At 46.5% G+C, this 18,566-nt stretch overlaps 4 protein-coding genes across 4 annotated transcripts in view; all 4 read right to left on the bottom strand.

Annotated features, from left to right (window-relative positions):
* Nucleotides 1–1,757, bottom strand: EAH_00034820 (hypothetical protein, conserved; the record flags this gene model as incomplete). Its single annotated transcript, XM_013395792.1, has 2 exons — nucleotides 1–573; nucleotides 1,091–1,757. Coding segments are annotated over 2 exons (1,240 nt in total), but the record flags the coding sequence as incomplete, so codon positions are not given.
* A 1,587-nt stretch (nucleotides 1,758–3,344) lies between these two features.
* EAH_00034810 (hypothetical protein, conserved) lies at nucleotides 3,345–10,782 on the bottom strand (the record flags this gene model as incomplete). The annotated part of the gene is made up of 14 exons (XM_013395791.1): nucleotides 3,345–3,414; nucleotides 3,736–3,827; nucleotides 4,108–4,380; nucleotides 4,745–4,891; nucleotides 5,147–5,200; nucleotides 5,301–5,684; nucleotides 6,061–6,454; nucleotides 6,731–6,784; nucleotides 7,495–7,691; nucleotides 7,964–8,051; nucleotides 8,398–8,795; nucleotides 9,058–9,581; nucleotides 10,253–10,390; nucleotides 10,740–10,782. 14 exons carry the CDS (start codon nucleotides 10,780–10,782, stop codon nucleotides 3,345–3,347), a joined length of 2,856 nt encoding a protein of 951 aa, XP_013251245.1.
* Nucleotides 10,783–13,759: 2,977 nt separating this feature from the next.
* EAH_00034800 (hypothetical protein, conserved) lies at nucleotides 13,760–14,954 on the bottom strand (the record flags this gene model as incomplete). Its single annotated transcript, XM_013395790.1, has 4 exons — nucleotides 13,760–14,001; nucleotides 14,107–14,262; nucleotides 14,477–14,555; nucleotides 14,799–14,954. 4 exons carry the CDS (start codon nucleotides 14,952–14,954, stop codon nucleotides 13,760–13,762), a joined length of 633 nt encoding a protein of 210 aa, XP_013251244.1.
* Nucleotides 14,955–18,303: 3,349 nt separating this feature from the next.
* Nucleotides 18,304–18,566, bottom strand: part of EAH_00034790 (DEAD/DEAH box helicase, putative) — a gene marked incomplete at both ends in the record, with an annotated part of 6,602 nt that continues 6,339 nt past the window's right edge. The window contains one exon of the mRNA XM_013395789.1: nucleotides 18,304–18,408. Coding sequence (XP_013251243.1) covers nucleotides 18,304–18,408 — 105 coding nt within the window. The remainder of the gene's footprint in view (nucleotides 18,409–18,566) is intronic.

Below are 18,566 nucleotides of genomic sequence, written 5' to 3'. Positions count from 1 at the left end.
TGAGCCCCAGGGGGCCCCCCAGGCGGCCCCCAACCCCCGTCATGGGCCCCTGGGGCCCCCTGGGGGCCCCCCCACCCTCTCTGACGGGCCCCTTGGGGCCCCCCTGGGGGCCCCCAGCTCTCATCATGGGCCCCTGAGGGCCCCTGGGGGGCCCCCCACCCTCTCTGACGGGCCCCTGGGGCCCCCCAACCCTCATCATGGGTACCTGGGGGCCCCTGGGGGGGCCCCCAGTTTCCTTCAGGGCCCCCATAAGGGGTGGAGGTGAAGGGGCCCCCAAGAGGTGTTGTGTTTGTTCCTGTTGCTGAGTAAGGCGTATTTCTTCTGCTCCCTCCCCCACCGATTTTGTCTCTTCTAAAGGGGCCCCCTGATGCTGCAGCAGGAGACCAGCTGCTGCTGTTGCTGCTGTCTCTGTTATCTCCCATCCACTTATCTCTGTTATAAGAAAAAGAAGAAGGGCCCCCAGATGCATCATTAAACCCGCGCTCTTCATTACCTCCTCCTGCTGCTGGCGGGGGCCCCCTACGACCAAAGGGGGGCCCCCCTCCTCTACCCCTATAGGGGCCCCCTCCCATCCTTGCTCTTCTCTCTAAATGTTTCTGTAGAAACGAAGAGGGGGCCCCCGACGGAGATGTTTCTGCAGCCGCATCTCCAGCAGCAGCAGCAGCAGCAGCAGCAGCAGCAGCAGCAGCAGCAGCAGGAGTATTGTTCTCTTCTCTTTGTATACTGAGCCTGTCAGCCCCCTTTTTAAATGTATACAAACGCTGAGAGAACCCCAGCTGTATCTCATCATCAACATCTAAAGCTGTTGGCTTGCCTGGTGCAATTTTACCTCCGTTAAGAAGAGTCCCGTGCACACTATTTAAATCTTCTAGGGTGTATATGCAGCTCCCATCTGGGGCTGCATTTCTCTGAATGCAGCAATGCATGCGCGAGCAGCTAGGATGGTCTGTATGGATGTCTGCGCTGTCTCCTCTGCCTAATATTAATCTATCTTTATTTAACTTCTTCATTATCAGAGGCAAACATAAAACAAATAAAACATCCCCCTCCTTCTGTATAGCCAAGTGAGTAAAGTCTACTACAGGCCGACTGCATATACGGGCGTCTGGGGGTAGCGGAGACACTCCAAACTCTTCTTCTCCTGCTGCTGCTGCTGCTCCTGCTGCTGCTGCTGCTCCTGCTGCTGCACCTGCTGCTCCTCTACCTACAGCACCACCGCCTCCTCCTCCTGCTGCAGCAGCTCCAGCAGTTGAAGGGGCACCAGGAGACCCTCCAGGGGCCCCTGACGAATGAACCCCTTTCACACCTACATTCCCTGCTGCTGCTGCTGCTGCTGCAGCTGCTGCTGCTGCTGTTGGTGCTGCACCTGCTGCTGCTGCTGCTACTGCTGGAGCAGCAGGACTTGCGGATGTAGATGCCCCAGATGAAGGCCCACTGTGGGGTGGATGAGTTGATGATAAGCTTGGAGGTAGCAGCACCTGCTTATTCTTCGTGCTGGTTGAATGCAGAGCTCCCCCGGAGACAAAGAGAGGGGCGACGGAGACAGCGGGCACTGCTCGAGCTCTCTGCTGTGCTGCATACCATTCGCTTCGTTGCTGCTGCAGCCTAGAAGCCCTCCCATCCTTTCCTGCTGCTGCTGCTGCTGCTGCTGCTGCTGCTGCTGGGCCCTGGGGTACACCAGGCTCTCCCTCTACAGGGGAGGAGGGCGGTGAGGCTTCTAATGCAGCCAACTCATCTTGATCCTCTTCTGCGGACATTGTTTAATTATATTCTTTTAAATTGCAAAAGAAAAACAAACAAATTAGCGAAAAAAACGCGGATGCTGCTGCAGCAACTGCAGCAGCAGCAGCAGCAGCAACAGCAGCAGCAGCACCGAAAGAGAGCTGCAGCAGAACGAAAAGGACGAAAAGAATATTTAATAATTATTATAAATCAAATAAACTCTATTCTTCTCCTTTTATTTAAATAAACAACTACACAAAATAAGTTGCAGCACAGGGCTCTCTGCTGCAGTGCTGCTGCTGCCTTAGGGCCCTCTGCTGTCTGTCTGTCTGTAGACAATAAATAAAAAAGAAAGAAAAATAATTTAAATTCAACTATTAAAATTAAATTGTTTAAATAAATCAATTAAAAAAATACTTTTAATAAACGGATAAATGATACAGGCAAGCTAGCTTTAGGCCTTAGGGTTTAGGGTTTAGGGTTTAGGGTTTAGGATCTGTCTGCGCATACACCCCAGACCCGTCACCATATAAATATTTTTAAATTCATTTAAATCAATTATTTAAAAGGTAAATACTTCATTTTAAACATTTATAATATTTTAACTATTTTCTTTTGCTTCATTGCGGTGTATATACACCAGCCTCTACCTCTTGTCTTTATATATATTTTTCTTAGTTCGTTAGGGTGTATATGCTCCTGTTTGTATATATCTCTGTTTGTTTAGAAGAAAACCCTCAATGCTTATATCAAATACTCTTTAAGAAAGACGGTGCTGAAGCCAAAGAGTCATAGACCTTAGACCCTAAACCCTAAACCCTAAACCCTAAACCCTAAACACTAAAACACTAAACCCTAAACACTAAACCCTAACTCCTAAACCGTGAACCCTAAACACTAAACACTAAACGGTGAATGCTACCCCTTACACCCTAAACGGTAAACCCTAAACCCTAAACCCTAAACCCTAAACCCTGCTTGTGCCGCGAATGCATTTGTGGGGTAACGAGTTGGGTTTATAATATCTGAGGTTTGCATGATTATATTTTTTGTTGTTTTGTCTGTGCATACACCTGAAATATTTATTTTATTTGTCTCCTCGCTGCCTCCAGGGCAGAAAGGAAGAGGGGGGTGCAAATAATGAACCCCCATATTTAGGGTTTAGGGTTTAGGGTTTAGGGTTTAGGGTTTAGGGTTTAGCGGACTGGGGTTAGGGAGTAGGGTTTAGGGATTAGGGTTTAGGGTTTGGGGCTTAGCTGCCTTGGGTTAGGGTTTAGGGTTTAGGGTTTCTGCATATGAAGAGAGAAGAGACAGAGATAAAGAAAATAACTATAAACAAAAGGAGACACAAATAAATAAAGAGACAGAGACAGAGACATGCATAAAGATAGATAGGGAGACAGATAAATAAAGAAATAAAGACAGAGACAGATAGAGACAGAGACAGAGACAGAGACAGAGACAGACAGAGACAGAGACAGAGACAGAGGGATGGAGACAGAGACAGAAGAGGAGACAGAGACAGAAGAGGAGACAGAGACAGAAGAGGAGACAGATAAATACAGACAGAGAAACAAACAAACAAACAAACAAACAAAGAGAGACAGAAGAAACGTCTTTGTTTAAGAGGCAATCGCTGCCTCAACAAATTGTTTATAAGAGATTCGGTCGGTAGGGCCGATGCTGAGGGCTCTGCAAACAAAACAATAAAAATAAAAATAAAAATAAAAATAAAAATAAGAAGAAGGTCTCCTTCTTGTTGGTGTTTGCTGTCTCTGTTTACCTGTCTATGCTGCAGCAGCAGCAGCAGCAACATCACCAACAGCAGCAACAGCAACAACACCAGCAGCAGCAGAAATCACCAGCAGTAGCAGCAACAATAACATCAGCAGCAGCAGCAGCATCACTATCAGCAGCAGCACCACCAACATCAGCATCGGCAGCAGCACCAACAGCAGCAAAAGCATCAGCAGCAGCAGCAGCAGCAGCAGCAGCAGCAGCAAGTGAATATACTTGAAGAAGGCGTTAATTTCTGTCTCTTTAAGCGGCTCTCCAAATGTTTGCAGCAAATGAGAGAGAACAGCAGCAGGGAGCGATCCCCGATCCTAAACATACACCAACACACACCCCACACTTCTGCTGCTGCTGCTGCTGCTGCTGCTGCAACGTGCTCCTGCGACTGCTCCAAGTTGCTGCTGCTGCTGCTGCAACTTGCTGCTGCGGCTGCTGCTGCGGAGTGCTGCTGCTTCTGCGGGATGCTGCTGCTGCTGCTGCTGCTGATTATGTACAGCTGAGATAAGAAGAGAAAGGAGGCTAAAAGAGAGTAAAGGAGACAGCAAAAGATATAAAGGGAGACAGTAAAAGATATAAAAAGGAGACTCTTACTTGCATGTCGAAGTGCTTAAACAGCAGCGTCAACTCTTCGGGTCTGTCTTCTTTATGAGGAATAGCAGCAATTAATTGCAGCAATTCTTCATAACTCACGTACATCTGCTGCTGCTGCTGCTGCTGTTGTTGTTGCTGCTGCTGCTGCTGTTGCTCTTGGAGGTGCTGCTGCATGCATGCAATCTCCGCTTCAGTTGGTGTGAAGCCCCAAAGGCGGGCCAGTGCAACACCCTGATGAAATTCTACTTTAAGTGTCTCTTCGTTTGTTTTCTTCTGCAGCAGCAGAAGCAGCAGGAGACACACAGCAGCAGCAGCAGCAGCAGCAGGAGGAAACAGACAGACAGCAGCAGCAGCAGTAGCAGCAGCAGGAGACAGACAGCAGCAGCAGCAGCAGCATCATGCATCAGTTGAGGAGGAGCCGGCAGCTTGGTTTGTTTGCTTCCGCAGCAGCAGCAAGAGACAGATAGCAGCAGGAGACAGACAGCAGCTGGAGACAAACAGCAGCACAGCAGCACTGTGCAGCAAGCGAGCAGCAACGAGGAGGTTTCTGCAGCTGCAGCTGCTGTTGCTGCTGCTGCAGCCCAGCAGCAAGCAACCCATAGACTGCAGCGCAGCAAGAGACAGTGAAGAGACTGACAAGCCTCACTGCTGCTGCTTTAAACTGCTGTCTCCTCTCTGAAACAAAACTGCCGAACGCAAGAAATTGCTGATAGTTTAGCTGCGCAGTCCCCGCAAATCGCTGATACTGCCGGCACTCCAAACTCAGAGGCAGCTCTTCAAAACCCTGCAGCAGCAGCAGCAACAGCAGCAACAGCAGCAACAGCAGCAGCAGCAGCAGTGGCAGCAGTAGTTGTAGTAGTAGCAGGAATAGTAGTAGTAGCAGCAGCAGCAGACAGCAGCAGCAGCAGCAGCAGACAGATGCAGCAGGAGGCCGCAGCAACAGATAGAAACAGGTAGCAGCAGCAGGGAGCAGCAGCAGCAGCAGCAGCAGCAGATAGCAGCAGCAGCAGATAGCAGCAGCAGCAGCAGCTGAACGTACGAAGTCTTCGAATAGGCCTGCGGCGTCGTTGATGTGCAGCCAGCCCAAGCCGTTCTATAAAAATAAAAACCGCAGCAAATATAAATATAAATGCATTTAAATATAAATACATTTAGCGGGGCAGAAGCCAGCAAACAAACAACAAAACAAACACCACCAAAGGTTGCTGCTGTAACAGCTGCTGCTTCTGCTGCTGCTCCGCGTTTCTGCTGCTGCTGATGCTTGTGCTTCTGGCTATGCTGCTGCTGCTGCTTTTGCTGCCTCTGCTTTTGCTGCTGCTTTCGCTGCTGCTGGTGCTGTTGCTGCTGCTGCTGCTGGTTCTGCTACTGCTGCTGCTGTTGCTGCTGCTGCTGTTGCTGCTGCTGCTGCTGCTGCTAGTGCTGCTGCTGCTGCTCACTGTTGCTTCGGCAAAGCGGCTATGCCTGAACTGAACGAAGTGCTGCAGCGCCGACAGCAGGGCTTCATCGAGCCCAGCAACAGCAGCAGGAACTTCGTCAAAGAAAGCATTGATGTCTTCTAGCAGCAGCCCCTCAACGCCCTGCATGCAGCAGCGCAGCACCCCACAAACTCATGCAACGCACGCAGCCCCAAATGACTGCATGCGCTGCATGCGCCGAATTCAAACCAACCCCAAAGCAGCAAAGCAGCAAGCAGCAACAGAGCAGGAGGATAGCAAACAATGCATGTAGCTGTTGTGGGGCATGCACACAGACAGCTGCATGCAAACCATGCATGTATGCATGCATGCACGCATACATATATGATGTGCATGCATCTTTGGGGCTGCGCCGGCGAGAGCAGTAGCCCCGCTGCATGCATCCATGGATGTATCTTTACATGCATGCAAAGATACATACTTGCATGCATGCAAAGATACTCTCTATGCATGCATGCATGCATGCATGCATGATTACCTCATTCTGAAGGAATTGAAGGACTTCTTGGGGCTTGAGAGAGCCCGAGGCCCCGGGTTTAATTTTAAGGGTTTCTTCGGGCTTAGGAGGCGCTGCAGCACTGGAGGTAGAGGGGGTAAAGGCTTGCAGAGACGAAGACACAGCTAAGAAATTCTGAAGCGTTTCTTTACAAGACCAAGAGCGATATAACCTCCTCTGATGGGGTATACTAATAAAAGCCTGCTGCTGCTCCTGCTGCTGCTGCTGCTCCTGCTGCTGTTGGTCCTGCTGCTGCTGCTCCTGCTGCTGCTCCTGCTGCTGCTGCGTTTCCTCTTCACTATGTGGGCGTACACTGCAACATACGCGGTCCTCGCATACCCCAGCCAACTCTAATACATTGCAACCCGCCGTCACCCTGCATAATAACAAAAACGCATGCATGCATGCATGCATATTTGCATGCATGCATACGGATATGCATGCATGCAAATATGCTTGTATGTATGCATGCATGCATGCAGGCATGAGGGGATGGATGCATGCAGGCGTGGGTGCATGCATATACCCATACTTGCATCCAGGTATGCATTATAAGTTTTGCATGCATCGTGCTTTCTTGCAGATAAGAGTGCATGCATGCATGCATGCATGCATGCGTTTTTGAGGGGAGGTGGTGCTGCAGCGACAGTACCGAGATATAAACTCGAGGTAGTTGACTGTGTCTTTGAAGGGGAGACCGTAGAGCCTGCAGCAAACGCACCAGCAAAAATAAATCTGCTGCGGCTGCTGCTGCTGCTGCTGCAGAAGACCCTCACCACCAACAAATGCAGCAGCAACAACAGCAGCAACAGCAATAGCACCAACACCAGCACCAAGAACAACCGCACTAATAGCTGCAGCAGCAGCAGCACCCAACAACAGCAGCAGCAGCCAACAGCAGCAGCAGCAGCCAACAGCAGCAGCAGCATCCAACAGCAGCAGCAGCAGCAGCAGGAGACCTGAACAGAGTAGAGATTTGTTCGTCAGTGGCGGCTTCATTTTCACCCGCCAGCCCCAAGAGCGCGAGAAACATCAATTTGCTAATCTTTCCTGTCTTCTGCTCACAGACGCCCCATGCATGCATGCATATATACATATATATATATATATATATATAACATGCATGCATTGCATGCATATATAACATGCATGCATGCATGCATGCTATGCAGCATGAACGGTTGCATGCTATAGAAAAAGGCAAGCGGCATAATCCTTTTTCTTTTGCTGCTCTGCTACTTCAGCTACCTGCTGCTGCTTTTTCTGCTGCTGCTGCTACTTCTGCTGCTGCTGCTACTTCCGTTGCTGCTGCTACTTGTGCCACTTCTGCTGCTGCTGCTGCTACCGCTGCTTGTGCTGCTGCTGCTGCTGCTACTGCTTCTCCTTGTTTGAAGGTGCTTCACCTCTTTATCAAACCTGGCGAAGGGGGCAGCGAGCACTGCGATATCATCATTGCTGCCGTTGAAGAGAGCAATAAATGTCTGCAGATCTTGAAGAGACAGCTTACTTCCTCTTTGCTGTCTCCACTGCTGCAGATCTCCTTTAGTAGGTACAGCCCCGTACACCGCACCTAACACTGCAGCTTCTTCTAAAGCTACACGCCCGTCGCTGTCCTGCATGCACGCAGCAGCAAACAGAAACAGCAGCAGCAGCAGCAGCAGCAGCAAACAGCAGCAGCACAGGACAAAAAGCGGCAGCAGAGTTACAGCAGCATATAAACAGCAGTAACAGCGTCCGAAATACAGCTTACAAATACAAGCCGCAGCAACAGCAGCAACAATGAAACTGTAGCAGCTGCAACTGCATGCTTGCTGCAGCACTGGTAGCTGCATGTATGCATGCATGCATGCACTGCATGCATGCATGCATGCATGCATGCACTTACTGCCAGGGAAGCAAAGTCCCACTCCAGACGCTGGCTAGCTGTGCATGAGGTCTCCTTTGCTTCTTCCTGTTCTTTCGGTTCCTGCATCCTGCAGCATAAATACCACTTGCAGCAACAGCAGCAGCGGTGCTGCAGCTCGTGCTGCTGCGGTTTTCTCCTTGCTGTGCGGCTGCTGCACCTGCAGTGTACAGGCAGCTCGCTCCTCTTTGCATGCAAACAAAGGCATCTTCCGTGCAGCATAAAAAGGCAAATAAAAACCAAGTGCAGCAACAGGCCCCAACCCAGAAGCAATGTAGCAGCAGCAGCACCGCAACAGCAGCAGCAGCAGCAGCAGCACCCCACCAAAAGCAGCAGTAGCTGTAGCACCGCAGCATCAGTAGCAGCACTACAACAGCAACAACACCAGCAGCAACATCTCAGCAGCAGGGATGTACCTGAGAGTGCATGCGCGGCTTAAGTAGTCTGTCTTAGCCTGAGTCACGACCTGGGCCCCGACGATCGCCAGTGTCTGCGCATCTCGCTGCAGCAGCACCTCCCACACGCTGCCTGGAGGAGGCTTGGGATCCGATCCCGATCCCGATCCCGATCCTGATCCCGATCCCGATCCCGATCCCGGGAGGGTGCAGGAAGCCAGCCAGTTAGTTAAGAAGGTGAAGAACGCTCCCTTTCCCCCCACATTCTTAGCAGCAGGTAGCTGCTGCAGTTCCTGTCCTTCTCTGTTTTCTGCTCGCAGCTCTTCTACAGCCTTCAAGCAGCTGTTCAACTCCTCTACAGAACCACAAATCACCGCCAAGTCGTCCCGCTGCACTGTCTTTACAACCTGCTGCATTGCCTGGTAGCAGCAGCAGCAACAGCAACAACAACAGCAACAGCAGCAGCAGCAGTAGCAGTGGCCGCTGTATTAGCAGTAGCAGCATTGGAGTTTTCTTATATTTTGTGCTGCAGTGTCTGTACGTGCGTCTGGTTATAGAAGGGGCGTTAGATGCAGCAGCTGCTGAGGCAGCTTCACGGTTTCGCATGCCTGTTGGGTTTAGGGTTTAGGGTTTAGGGATTAGGGTTTAGGGTTTACGGTTGGGGTCTGTCTGCCTGCTCACCTCTTCGCTAAAAAAACCCGAAGGGCTACAGCTTTGACTCGCTTTATAGAGGTGGCAGCCGTGCAGAAGATCAGAGCAGGAGGCCCCGAAGTTGAGAATGTTATAGAGACCTCTAAGAGAATCAAAAGCTCTGTTGAATACACCTGCTTTCTTCAGAGGAGAAGCGCCCCACCCTATCTCGTCTTCCCCTAAGACGCTGGGATCGGGAATGGGATCGGGAGATGCCATCGGGGATCGGGTGGATCGAGTCTCTGCAGTACCGGCGGAGCCGCTGCGCCCTTCGTCCTTGAGGTGAAGATCTGCTGCTGTTGCTGCTGCTGCTGTATTGGCGACGTGAATAGATGGATCAACTTGCAGTTCTTGTTCCTCTTCAATCGAAGGCAAACCACGAGCTGCAGATACACTTGAATGCTGCTGCAACTGAGACAACCGCATCAACTGACCTCCACTCAATAACTGCTGCCGAGCTAAAATGGCGCATTCAAGGGCTTGAGGCTTGTCAGAACTGACGAGGCGGGAAATGCCTGCAAACAAAACACAGAAAAATAAACAGCCCCATCACCCCAAGCATGCATGCATGCATGCATGGATGCGTAAATGCATGCATACAGCGAAAATGTACAAAATTCAAAAATTTCAAAATACACGTTGAAAACTTTTCGAACTTTTCACGAAAAGTTCTGAAATATGTTTTTAGCTCTTTAAATAAATTCTGTAAAGAACTTTGAAACTTTTGACTCTTTTTGAAATTATGAGATTTCAGATTCAACTTTCAAAACTGCAAAAACAAATTTTCTGTATCGTAAACTTCTCAGACACTTGTTGAAAATTTACGAAATTTTCAGAGGGGCTCTGAAACCTCTGGACCTTCTTTAACAGTTACTTTAACAACTTTGTAAATCTTTTAGATTTCTTGAACCACGTTTGAAACCTCTGAACCTTCTTAAACAAATTCCGAATCCTTCAAAACTACTTGTGCATCTTCTGAAACTTGAAATTTTCTAAACTCCCTACAGAGGTTCTGAAACCTCTGAAACTTCCTGAACAACTCCTGAAATCTTTGAAACTTTCTCTGAAACCTTTTTTGAACTTTTTCTTAGTGTTTCAGAGAAAATCCGAAGCTCTGTAAACAACTTGTGGAGCTTTTGAATCTTGTGAAACAACTTGTGCTGTGCAAGGACCCGAAATGGCCTACCTTTTCCGTCTAGAAACTCCCCAAGTTGGCGCGACTGAACAGCCCCAAGCAATGAGAGATGAGGCAAAAAAGTTCCCCTTCCCTCCATCACATCTTTGGTGGCGGTTGACTGGAGCGGTTCTGGTCCTGCTTTGTCGCCTGCAGTTTCGCAGCATAACGCGGGGCACACCGCGTGTGGAAAACAGTGGAAATTGGGGAGAAAGAGGCAATAAATAGCTAAATAAAAGCATAAATACAGAGACAAATGCTTAAAATTCAATATAGTCATGAAAGAGGGGGAGTAATCAACACCAGGCAAGGCGATCTGCATAATTTTTCGTATGCTCGCGGTGTTCCTCAGGCGTCTGTGCAGCGAAATGTGGAATTTGTTCATGAAATTTGAATAAAAATATGTTTATAATAGTTTAAACCTTTTCATTTTGAAATATTTCTGCAAAGCTTTCCATTGTTGGCTCTGAATTCCTACTGAGTGACCCGGTTTCCTCACCGCACAAGGCGATGAACACCCTTTGGTTGAATATTTCTCTCATTTTCTCTTATTCATGAAGCGTTTCCCCGATTACTCCCTTTTTCCTGACGTTTTTATTAAATTAAAACGAAAAACCCTCAAATTACGCTCAAAGAAGACCCGAGAACTCAAGAAAGACAGACAAACTGTCGAAGGGTAGCCGCTGCCAGCGGTCCGGTAACAGGTCTTTCTTTGCAATGCACATGCAGGTTGGTAAGGCTGTCTTCTTTTCATCTGCTTTGCATTAATTTTAATAATATTTCAACATAAAGTCAATATTTGTATTCAAAAATATCAAAAGTATATCCCCGGAGCTGCTATAGACTCGAGGAAAAGGTTTGTTCGGCTCTGCGGTAGCTGCACGCCTCTACCTGCAAAAGAGATTTCTGCATTTCTTGTCGTTTTTTATCTTTAATTCGAGTGAATAGATATATTTTGCGGTATATATACTTGAGTAAACTCCTCTTCATACTCTATTCGAAGCGCCTTGTGCTATTCTTTCTGCTACTCCCGTTATGTAAGGAAGCAGCAGTTAATTGAATGTTCTCTCACCTGTTCTTTGCTTACACACAGCTGCATGCAGCAGCATTAGGGGGTTTTCTTCCCCTTCTAAGAGGCTGAAAACTCCGATAAAACGAGAAGAAATACCAGAGATGGGGGCAGAGAAGCACAAAGAACAAAAAATAACCAAAGGAGAGCGACAAATAGAAAAGCAGCAAGAGGCCTCTACATACTCCACAGCTCATGCATGCATACACGCATGCATACTACGTACATTTATGTGAATATCTGCTGGTGCTGCTGCTGCTGCTGCATTTTATCTGACTCTTTTACCTCCGTAAGAGGGAATTCGAACAATTGGCGTTGTGCTGCTGCTTCTACTGCTGCTGCTGTTTGTCTGTCCATGCATGCATGCATGCATGCATGCAAGCTGCTTTGCAAGCAAGTTGAAGCAGAGGGGCCCCTAAGTTACATAAAGAAGCAGAACGTAGAGTTTGTGGTTGTTAATAGGGCTGTTGCTGTTGTTGTATTACTCTGCATGCATCGGCAGCTGCATGCAGCATCTCTAAGGCATTTAATTGCTGATGGGGCTTCTTTTGTCTAGAATAGATTAGATAGAAAAGAAAGAAAAGACAGGACAAACATCTTCATTTTCTCCCTGGCTGCGTTTCTTCTCCTTTTGCCGCAGAGGCAGAAGAAACAGCAGCAGCAGCAAAAATCAAAGACAAAGTGCTGCTGCATGCATTTGGGGCTGGACTAAGCAGGTATTGGGTTCCACCCTGGCTGGCCGCTCCCCAGCTAGCTAGCCGGCGGCTAGCTAGCTTGTGGATAGCTAGCTGGTGGCTAGCTAGCTGGTGGCTGGCTAGCTGGTGGCTAGCTAGCTGGTGGCTAGCTAGCTGGTGGCTAGCTAGCTGGTGGCTAGCTATGCTGCCCTTCAGACAAAGTATGGGTCGTTGTATTACTCTTAAGCATTTATTCTTGCTGTCTCTTTTCTTTAATATCTCCTTGTGTCTCCTTTTGTCTCCCTTTCACGCTTTTTATCTGTCTCTTTCTGTCTCTTCTTTTTGTTTTTTCGCTTTTTATTTGTCTCCTTATGCATCTTCTTATCTGTCTCTTTATTCTTTTCTGTCTCTTTTTGTATCTGCTTATTTCTTTCTGTCTCCTCTTGTCTTCTTTTTTCTCCAGTGAGGGATTTGCTGCGTTTTGTTTGTCTTCTTCTCTGTCGAAGTCCTCAATAAGCGGCGGTTTAGGGTTTAGGAGTTAAGGTTTAGGGTTTAGGGTTTAGGATTTAGAGGCCTCGGCAGAGCAGCAGCACCCGCAGCAGCAGGAAAACAGCAGCAACAACACCGAAGAAGCAAACCACAACACTCTTTAAAGCTGCTGAAGGGGCCCCTGTATGCTCTAGAAAGGGGGGATGAAGAGACACTGCAGCGCCGGGGAGGAACCTGCTGCTGGTGCTGCTGCTGCTGCTGATGCTGCTGCTGCTGCTGCGGCGAGCTAATCCCACAGGCGGCGGCAGCTCTTGAAGGGGTCGCCGGAGCCCGAGGCCCCTAAAGAAACTCATGGCTTACCCCGCAAACCCTAAACCCTAAACCCTAAACCCTAAACCCTGGATGGCTTCAATGATTGTAACAGGCGAGGAGGGGGGAGTCGGGGTAGAAAACAACCCGAAATACGTTTAAAACAAAATATGATTAAACCATTATTTTTATATTAAATTAAATTAAAATATATTTCTAAAGAAAAAGCTAAAAAAACAAACTTTGAATGAAGTGGAGAGCAGCTGCGCTGAGTAGAGCGAGGATGGCCGGATAATTTCTGCTGTATAAACAATAAAATAAAAGGTATAAATAAAATAAATAATATATTTAATTGTTTATTTGCATTTATTTCAAATTATTTTAGTATAAAAAGCAAAGAAAATAATAAACAGCTGCTACCACAGCCCCGGTCACTCACCTCGATGCCTGGGGGCCCCTCCCCAGGGGGCCCCCATTATAAATATATTCATATATATGTTTATTATTTATATAATTATATATTATGTATATTATAAGTATATTATATATATTTATAGAAGAGCATATGAATATATATATTGTGTAGGCCTTTATATACATTTACATCTATAGATCTATACCTGTGTACGTATACATACATCTACGTGTATATTAGACACATAGAAAAACATATATATATATATATATATATATGTTTTTCTATATATATAAACATATATATACAAATATATATATAAATATATATATGTATATATATGTATATATATACATATATAATTTTAGATCTGTACATATAAATGGATATAAACATTGCATACATATATATATATATATATATATATATATATCTAATAGAAATCATTTTGAGAGTCTACGCCTTTGCGTTTCTTTATATTTACAAAGCATCAAAAAGAAAACCCCCGCCCTAAAATAAATAAAATAAATATCCTTCTATAGCAGAGTTCAAACAAACAAAACTCAAAAACTATCGAGGCAGTCAAGGTCTTCAGGACCCCACATCTGAGGATCTGGAGGAGGGGCCCCCCCTGGGGGCCCCCCAGGGGGCCCCCCTGGTGTTCCTCCTACGGGGCCCCCAGGGGGCCCCCCTGTGGCTCCTCCTGGGGGGCCCCCTGTGGCTCCTCCTGGGGGGCCCCTTGGGGGCCCCCCTGGGGCCCCCCAGGGGGCCCCTGGGGGTCCCTTAATGTCCTGCTGCCAGTACCCTGATGTCTGCAACCCAGCAACACCCCCAGGAGGAGGCAGGCTTGTCTGTGGGGGCCCCCTAAACCCTGAAAGAGAAGAAGAGCCGCTACTACGGAAGTACATACTTTGAGATATGCATGCATCTGTAACGTCTAATGGGGGGCCCCCAGGGGGGCCTCCCTGGGGGCCCCCTACCGATATAAATTCTTCTGGACCCTCATCAGGTGAAGGGACACATGCAGAAGAAGATACACCTGGAGGTGGGCTCGCACGGGTGTCTTCTGTGAACAAGAAGCAAACCCTAAACCCTAAACCCTAAACCCTAAACCCTACCGAAGCCCCACAGAAGAACAGTGGAGGGTTGGGGCTGTCGGGGGAACGAAAAGCATTTCTTACGAGACAGGAAGGGTATTGAAACCCCTAAACCCTAAACCCTAAACCCTAAACTGCAAACCTTCAACCCTAAACCCTAAACCCTAAACCCTAAACCCTTACCCCTCAATAAATGAGTCAAGCGGTTCTCGCATAGAAACGCCCGCACTTCCGCCACGAACACTTGTCCGTACTTCTGCCCCTGAAAAACAAAGCCAAACCCTAAACCCTAAACCCTAAACCCTAAACCCTAAACCCTAACCCCCAAACCCTAAACCCTAAACCCTAAACACTAAACCCTAAACCCTTACCCCTGACCCCTAAGGCCTAAACCCTAAACCCTAAACCCTAACCCCTAAACCCTAACCCCCAAACCCTAAACCCTTACCCCCAAACCCTAAACCCTAAACCCTAAACCCTAAACCCTAAACCTTAGAAGATTTACCTTTTTATCTCCGTGTAGTTCTTTGAAGGGTAGTTTTTGAAGCTGCGCAACTGAAGAGGGTAATGCTTTTGCGATCGCATAAATAGATGCATTTGTAGCAATAGACTTAGTAGTTTTTAGGCTCATTTTCTTCGCCAACTCCTCTCTAACCTTCATCAGCCTTGCTCTTAAACTATTTTCTAATCCTACACTCAAACCCCTACACTCTGATAACCCTGGGGCCCCCCCTAAGGGGCCCCCTGGGGGCCCCCCTCCTCCTGTTGGGGGCCCTATGGGGGCCCCACTAAAGGTTCCCCCCGAGGGGCCCCCAGGTGATGACGGAGTATGTTTTAGTTTAATTTTTTTATTTGCAGGGTTTAATGAAGAAGAAGATGATGATGATGATGAAGAAGAAGAAGAAGAAGAAGAAGAAGAAGCAGAAGAAGAAGACGAAGAAGAAGAAGAAGAAGAGACAGAAGCGAGTGTTGAATTATTTTTGGGGTTTGTCTTTGTGTTGCGTTTAGATGAGGAGACAGATAAGAAAGGAGACACTTCAAATACTAATTTATTTACGCTTGTTGATACAAACTCTGCTCGCAAACCTAACTCTAAAAATGCTGTAAATGAACCCGGAGAAGTCGGTGAAGGGACGCAGCGCTCTCGCAAAACCTGTACGTGCAAAAGGAGACAGAGCAAATTAAAGATATATTTAAATATATATATGAATATATAAATAAATGTATAAATAAATATATAAATAAATATATAAATAAATATACATACGTTGATAACTATATATATATAGCGGATACGAAAGGAGACAGAAAAGGAGACAGAAGATCTATATATATATATATATATATACATATATATATATAAAGGAGACAGAAGAAATTAAATGTAAATATATATAAAGGAGACAGAATAGGAGACAGAAAAGGAGACAGGAGACAGATATATATAAATATACATAAATGAGACAGAAAATATACAGAAATATATATATATATATATATTTATATTTATGAAGGAGAGAGAAAAGGAGACAGAAGAAAATATACAAACATTTACATAAAAGGAGACAGAAGAAAGACATAAATAAGCATATATACAAGGAAGAGACAGACAGGAGGATTGAAAATAAAAAAAGTAAAAATAAAGAGACAGACCTGATGAATAATTAATGCATGCAGCAGACGACAAGCCCCTGCATGCGTCCAATTAGCTCTTTGAAGACACCCGAAATGGGGCTGGCTAAGAAGAATATCTTTTTCTTTTTCTCGTCTTTGTTTATTTTGCTTCCCTCTTCTTCCTAACACTGCTTCACGAAGAGCAGCTAAAGTAAGTGCATACTTCGGAGAGACAGCATATACACCGCGCACAAGTGCTGCTACCTACACTCAAAAAGAGACAGATAAATTTTAATCAAAGGAGACAGATAAATTATAATTCAAAGGGAGACAAAGAAAGAAAGAAAGAAAAAGAAATACATTCATTCATTATTTATTTATTTATTTATTTATTTATTTATTTATTTATATGTCTATTTATACATGAGGAGGCACCCTAATGTGCATGCATGCACTGCTAGGGACAGATAAATAACAAAAGGAGACAGATAAAAAGGAGACAGATAAAAAAGGAGACAAATGATAATAAAAGGAGACAGATAAATAATAAAGGAGAGAGATAAATAACAAGAAGAGACAGATAAATAACAAAAAGAGACAGATAAATAATAAAAGGAGACAGATAAATAACAAGAAGAGACAGATAAATAATAAAAAGAGACAGATAATGAGGAGACAGAATAAAAGGGAGAGAGAAAAATAATAAAAGGAGACAGATAAAAGGAAACAGATAAACAATAGGAGGAGACAGATGAATAATAAGAGGAGACAGATAAATAATAAAAAGAATGAGGCCCCACCTCTGCTGCCAGTTGAGAGCAGCAAACAACAGAAGGTTTTATATTTCTGCTTCGCGTGCAGTTGTCGCACTCAGTCGCGCAGACACCCCGAAACTCCTCCCCAAAGTGCTGCAGCAGCAGCAGCAGCAGCAGCAACAGCAGCAGCAGCAGTAGCAAAAGTAGCAGGAGTAGTAGGAGGAGGAGCAGCAGCGGCAGTACCAGCAGCAGCAGCAGCAGCAGCAGCAGCAGCAGCAGCAGCAGCAGCAGCAGCACCAGTAGCAGCAGCACCAGTTGCAGCAGGAGGAGGCGCCAACAATAAAAACAAAAAAAGAAACAAAAGAAAAAACAGAAGGGTGCAGCAGCAGCAAAAGAAAGAGACAGAAGGAGACAGCAAAAGGAGACAGAAGAAGACAAACAGAGACAAAAAGAGACACCCAAAGGAGGCGGAAAGAGACAGCAAAAGGAGACAGCAGGAGACAGAGAGGAAGCAGCAAAAAGAGAGGGACAGGAGACAGCGAGAAGACAGCAGAAAGAGACAAAAGAAGATAAATAGAGACGAAAGGAGACACCAAAAGGAGACAGGAGGAGACAGCAAAAAGAGACAGAGAGGAGACAGAAAGGAGACAGAAAGAAGAGAGAGAAAGGAGACAGCAAAACGAGAGAAAGGAGACAGCGAAAGAAGACAGAAGAAGATAAATAGAGACAAAAAGAGACCCCTAAAGGAGACAGAAGCAGACAGAAAGGGGACAGCAAAAAGAGAGAAAGGAGACAGCAAAAGGAGACAGTAGAAAAACAAATAGAGACAAAAGGAGACAACAAAGAGAGACAGGAGACAGCCAAAGGAGACAGGAGACAGCAAAGGGAGACAGAAGGAGACAGCAAAGGGAGACAGAAGGAGACAGCAAGTAAAAAGGAGACAGAAGGAGACAGCAAGTAAAAAGGAGACAGAAGGAGACAGCAAGTAAAAAGGAGACAAACCCTCAAGATAAATTTTCGTCTGCATTCAAACAGCTCTTCACAGTAAGCCAGCATCCGCAGCAAATCTTCTTCGTTTTGCTGACTTTCTCTCCCCCCACTGCGTCCCTCGCTGCATGCAGCAAACCCATTACACTATACCTTGCTAGCTAGCTAGCTAGCTAGCTAACTAGCTAGCTAGCTAGGCGGTGAGGTAGCTAGCTAGGTAGCTAGCTAGGCAGCTAGGTAGCTGGGTAGCTAGCTAGCTGGCTAGGTAGGTACGTAGGTGGCGAGGTAGCTAGCTATTATATTTAGACGGCTAGCTATCTAGCTAGCTAGCTGTTTAGGTGACGAGCTAGCTAGCTAACTACTTTGGCGCCTCGCTAGCTAGCTAGCTAGCTAGCTAGCTATCTAGCTAGATGAGACTTTTGTTCGTTTGTTTGCGCACTTCTTTGATTATTGCATCCACGAGCTTTAGGGTTTAGGGTTAAGGGCTTAGGGTATAGGGGGGTTTAGGGTTTACGTTAAGGGTTTAGCGTTTAGGGTTTAGAATATATAATAGTTTAGGGTTTAGGGTAGATGATGGTTTAGGGTTTAGGGTTTAAGGTATAGGATGGCCTAGGGTTTAGGGTTTAGAAGGGTTTAGGGTTTAGGGTTTAGGGTTTACCTGCCGCCCTGCATAAGAAAGGTTTGGCGTTGCTTATCATGATAGTCGTACAGCAAAATGCAGCTCGCTTCCTCTCCGTCTCGCCCCGCCCGCCCCGACTCCTGCAAACCCTAAACCCTAAACCCTAAACCCTAAACCCCAAACCCTAGACCCTTGACCCTAAACCCTGATCCGTAGACCCTAAGCCCTAAAACCCTATACCAGCAACAGCAGCAGCAACAGCAATAGGAGCAGCAACAGCAGCAGCACCAACAACAAC

This window comes from Eimeria acervulina, genomic scaffold, assembly GCF_000499425.1.
Source record: "Eimeria acervulina Houghton genomic scaffold, Eah_scaff359, whole genome shotgun sequence".
Classification (NCBI taxonomy): domain Eukaryota; phylum Apicomplexa; class Conoidasida; order Eucoccidiorida; family Eimeriidae; genus Eimeria; species Eimeria acervulina.
Note: the sequence above shows the minus strand (reverse complement) of the source record. Positions and strands in the feature narration are given on the sequence as shown.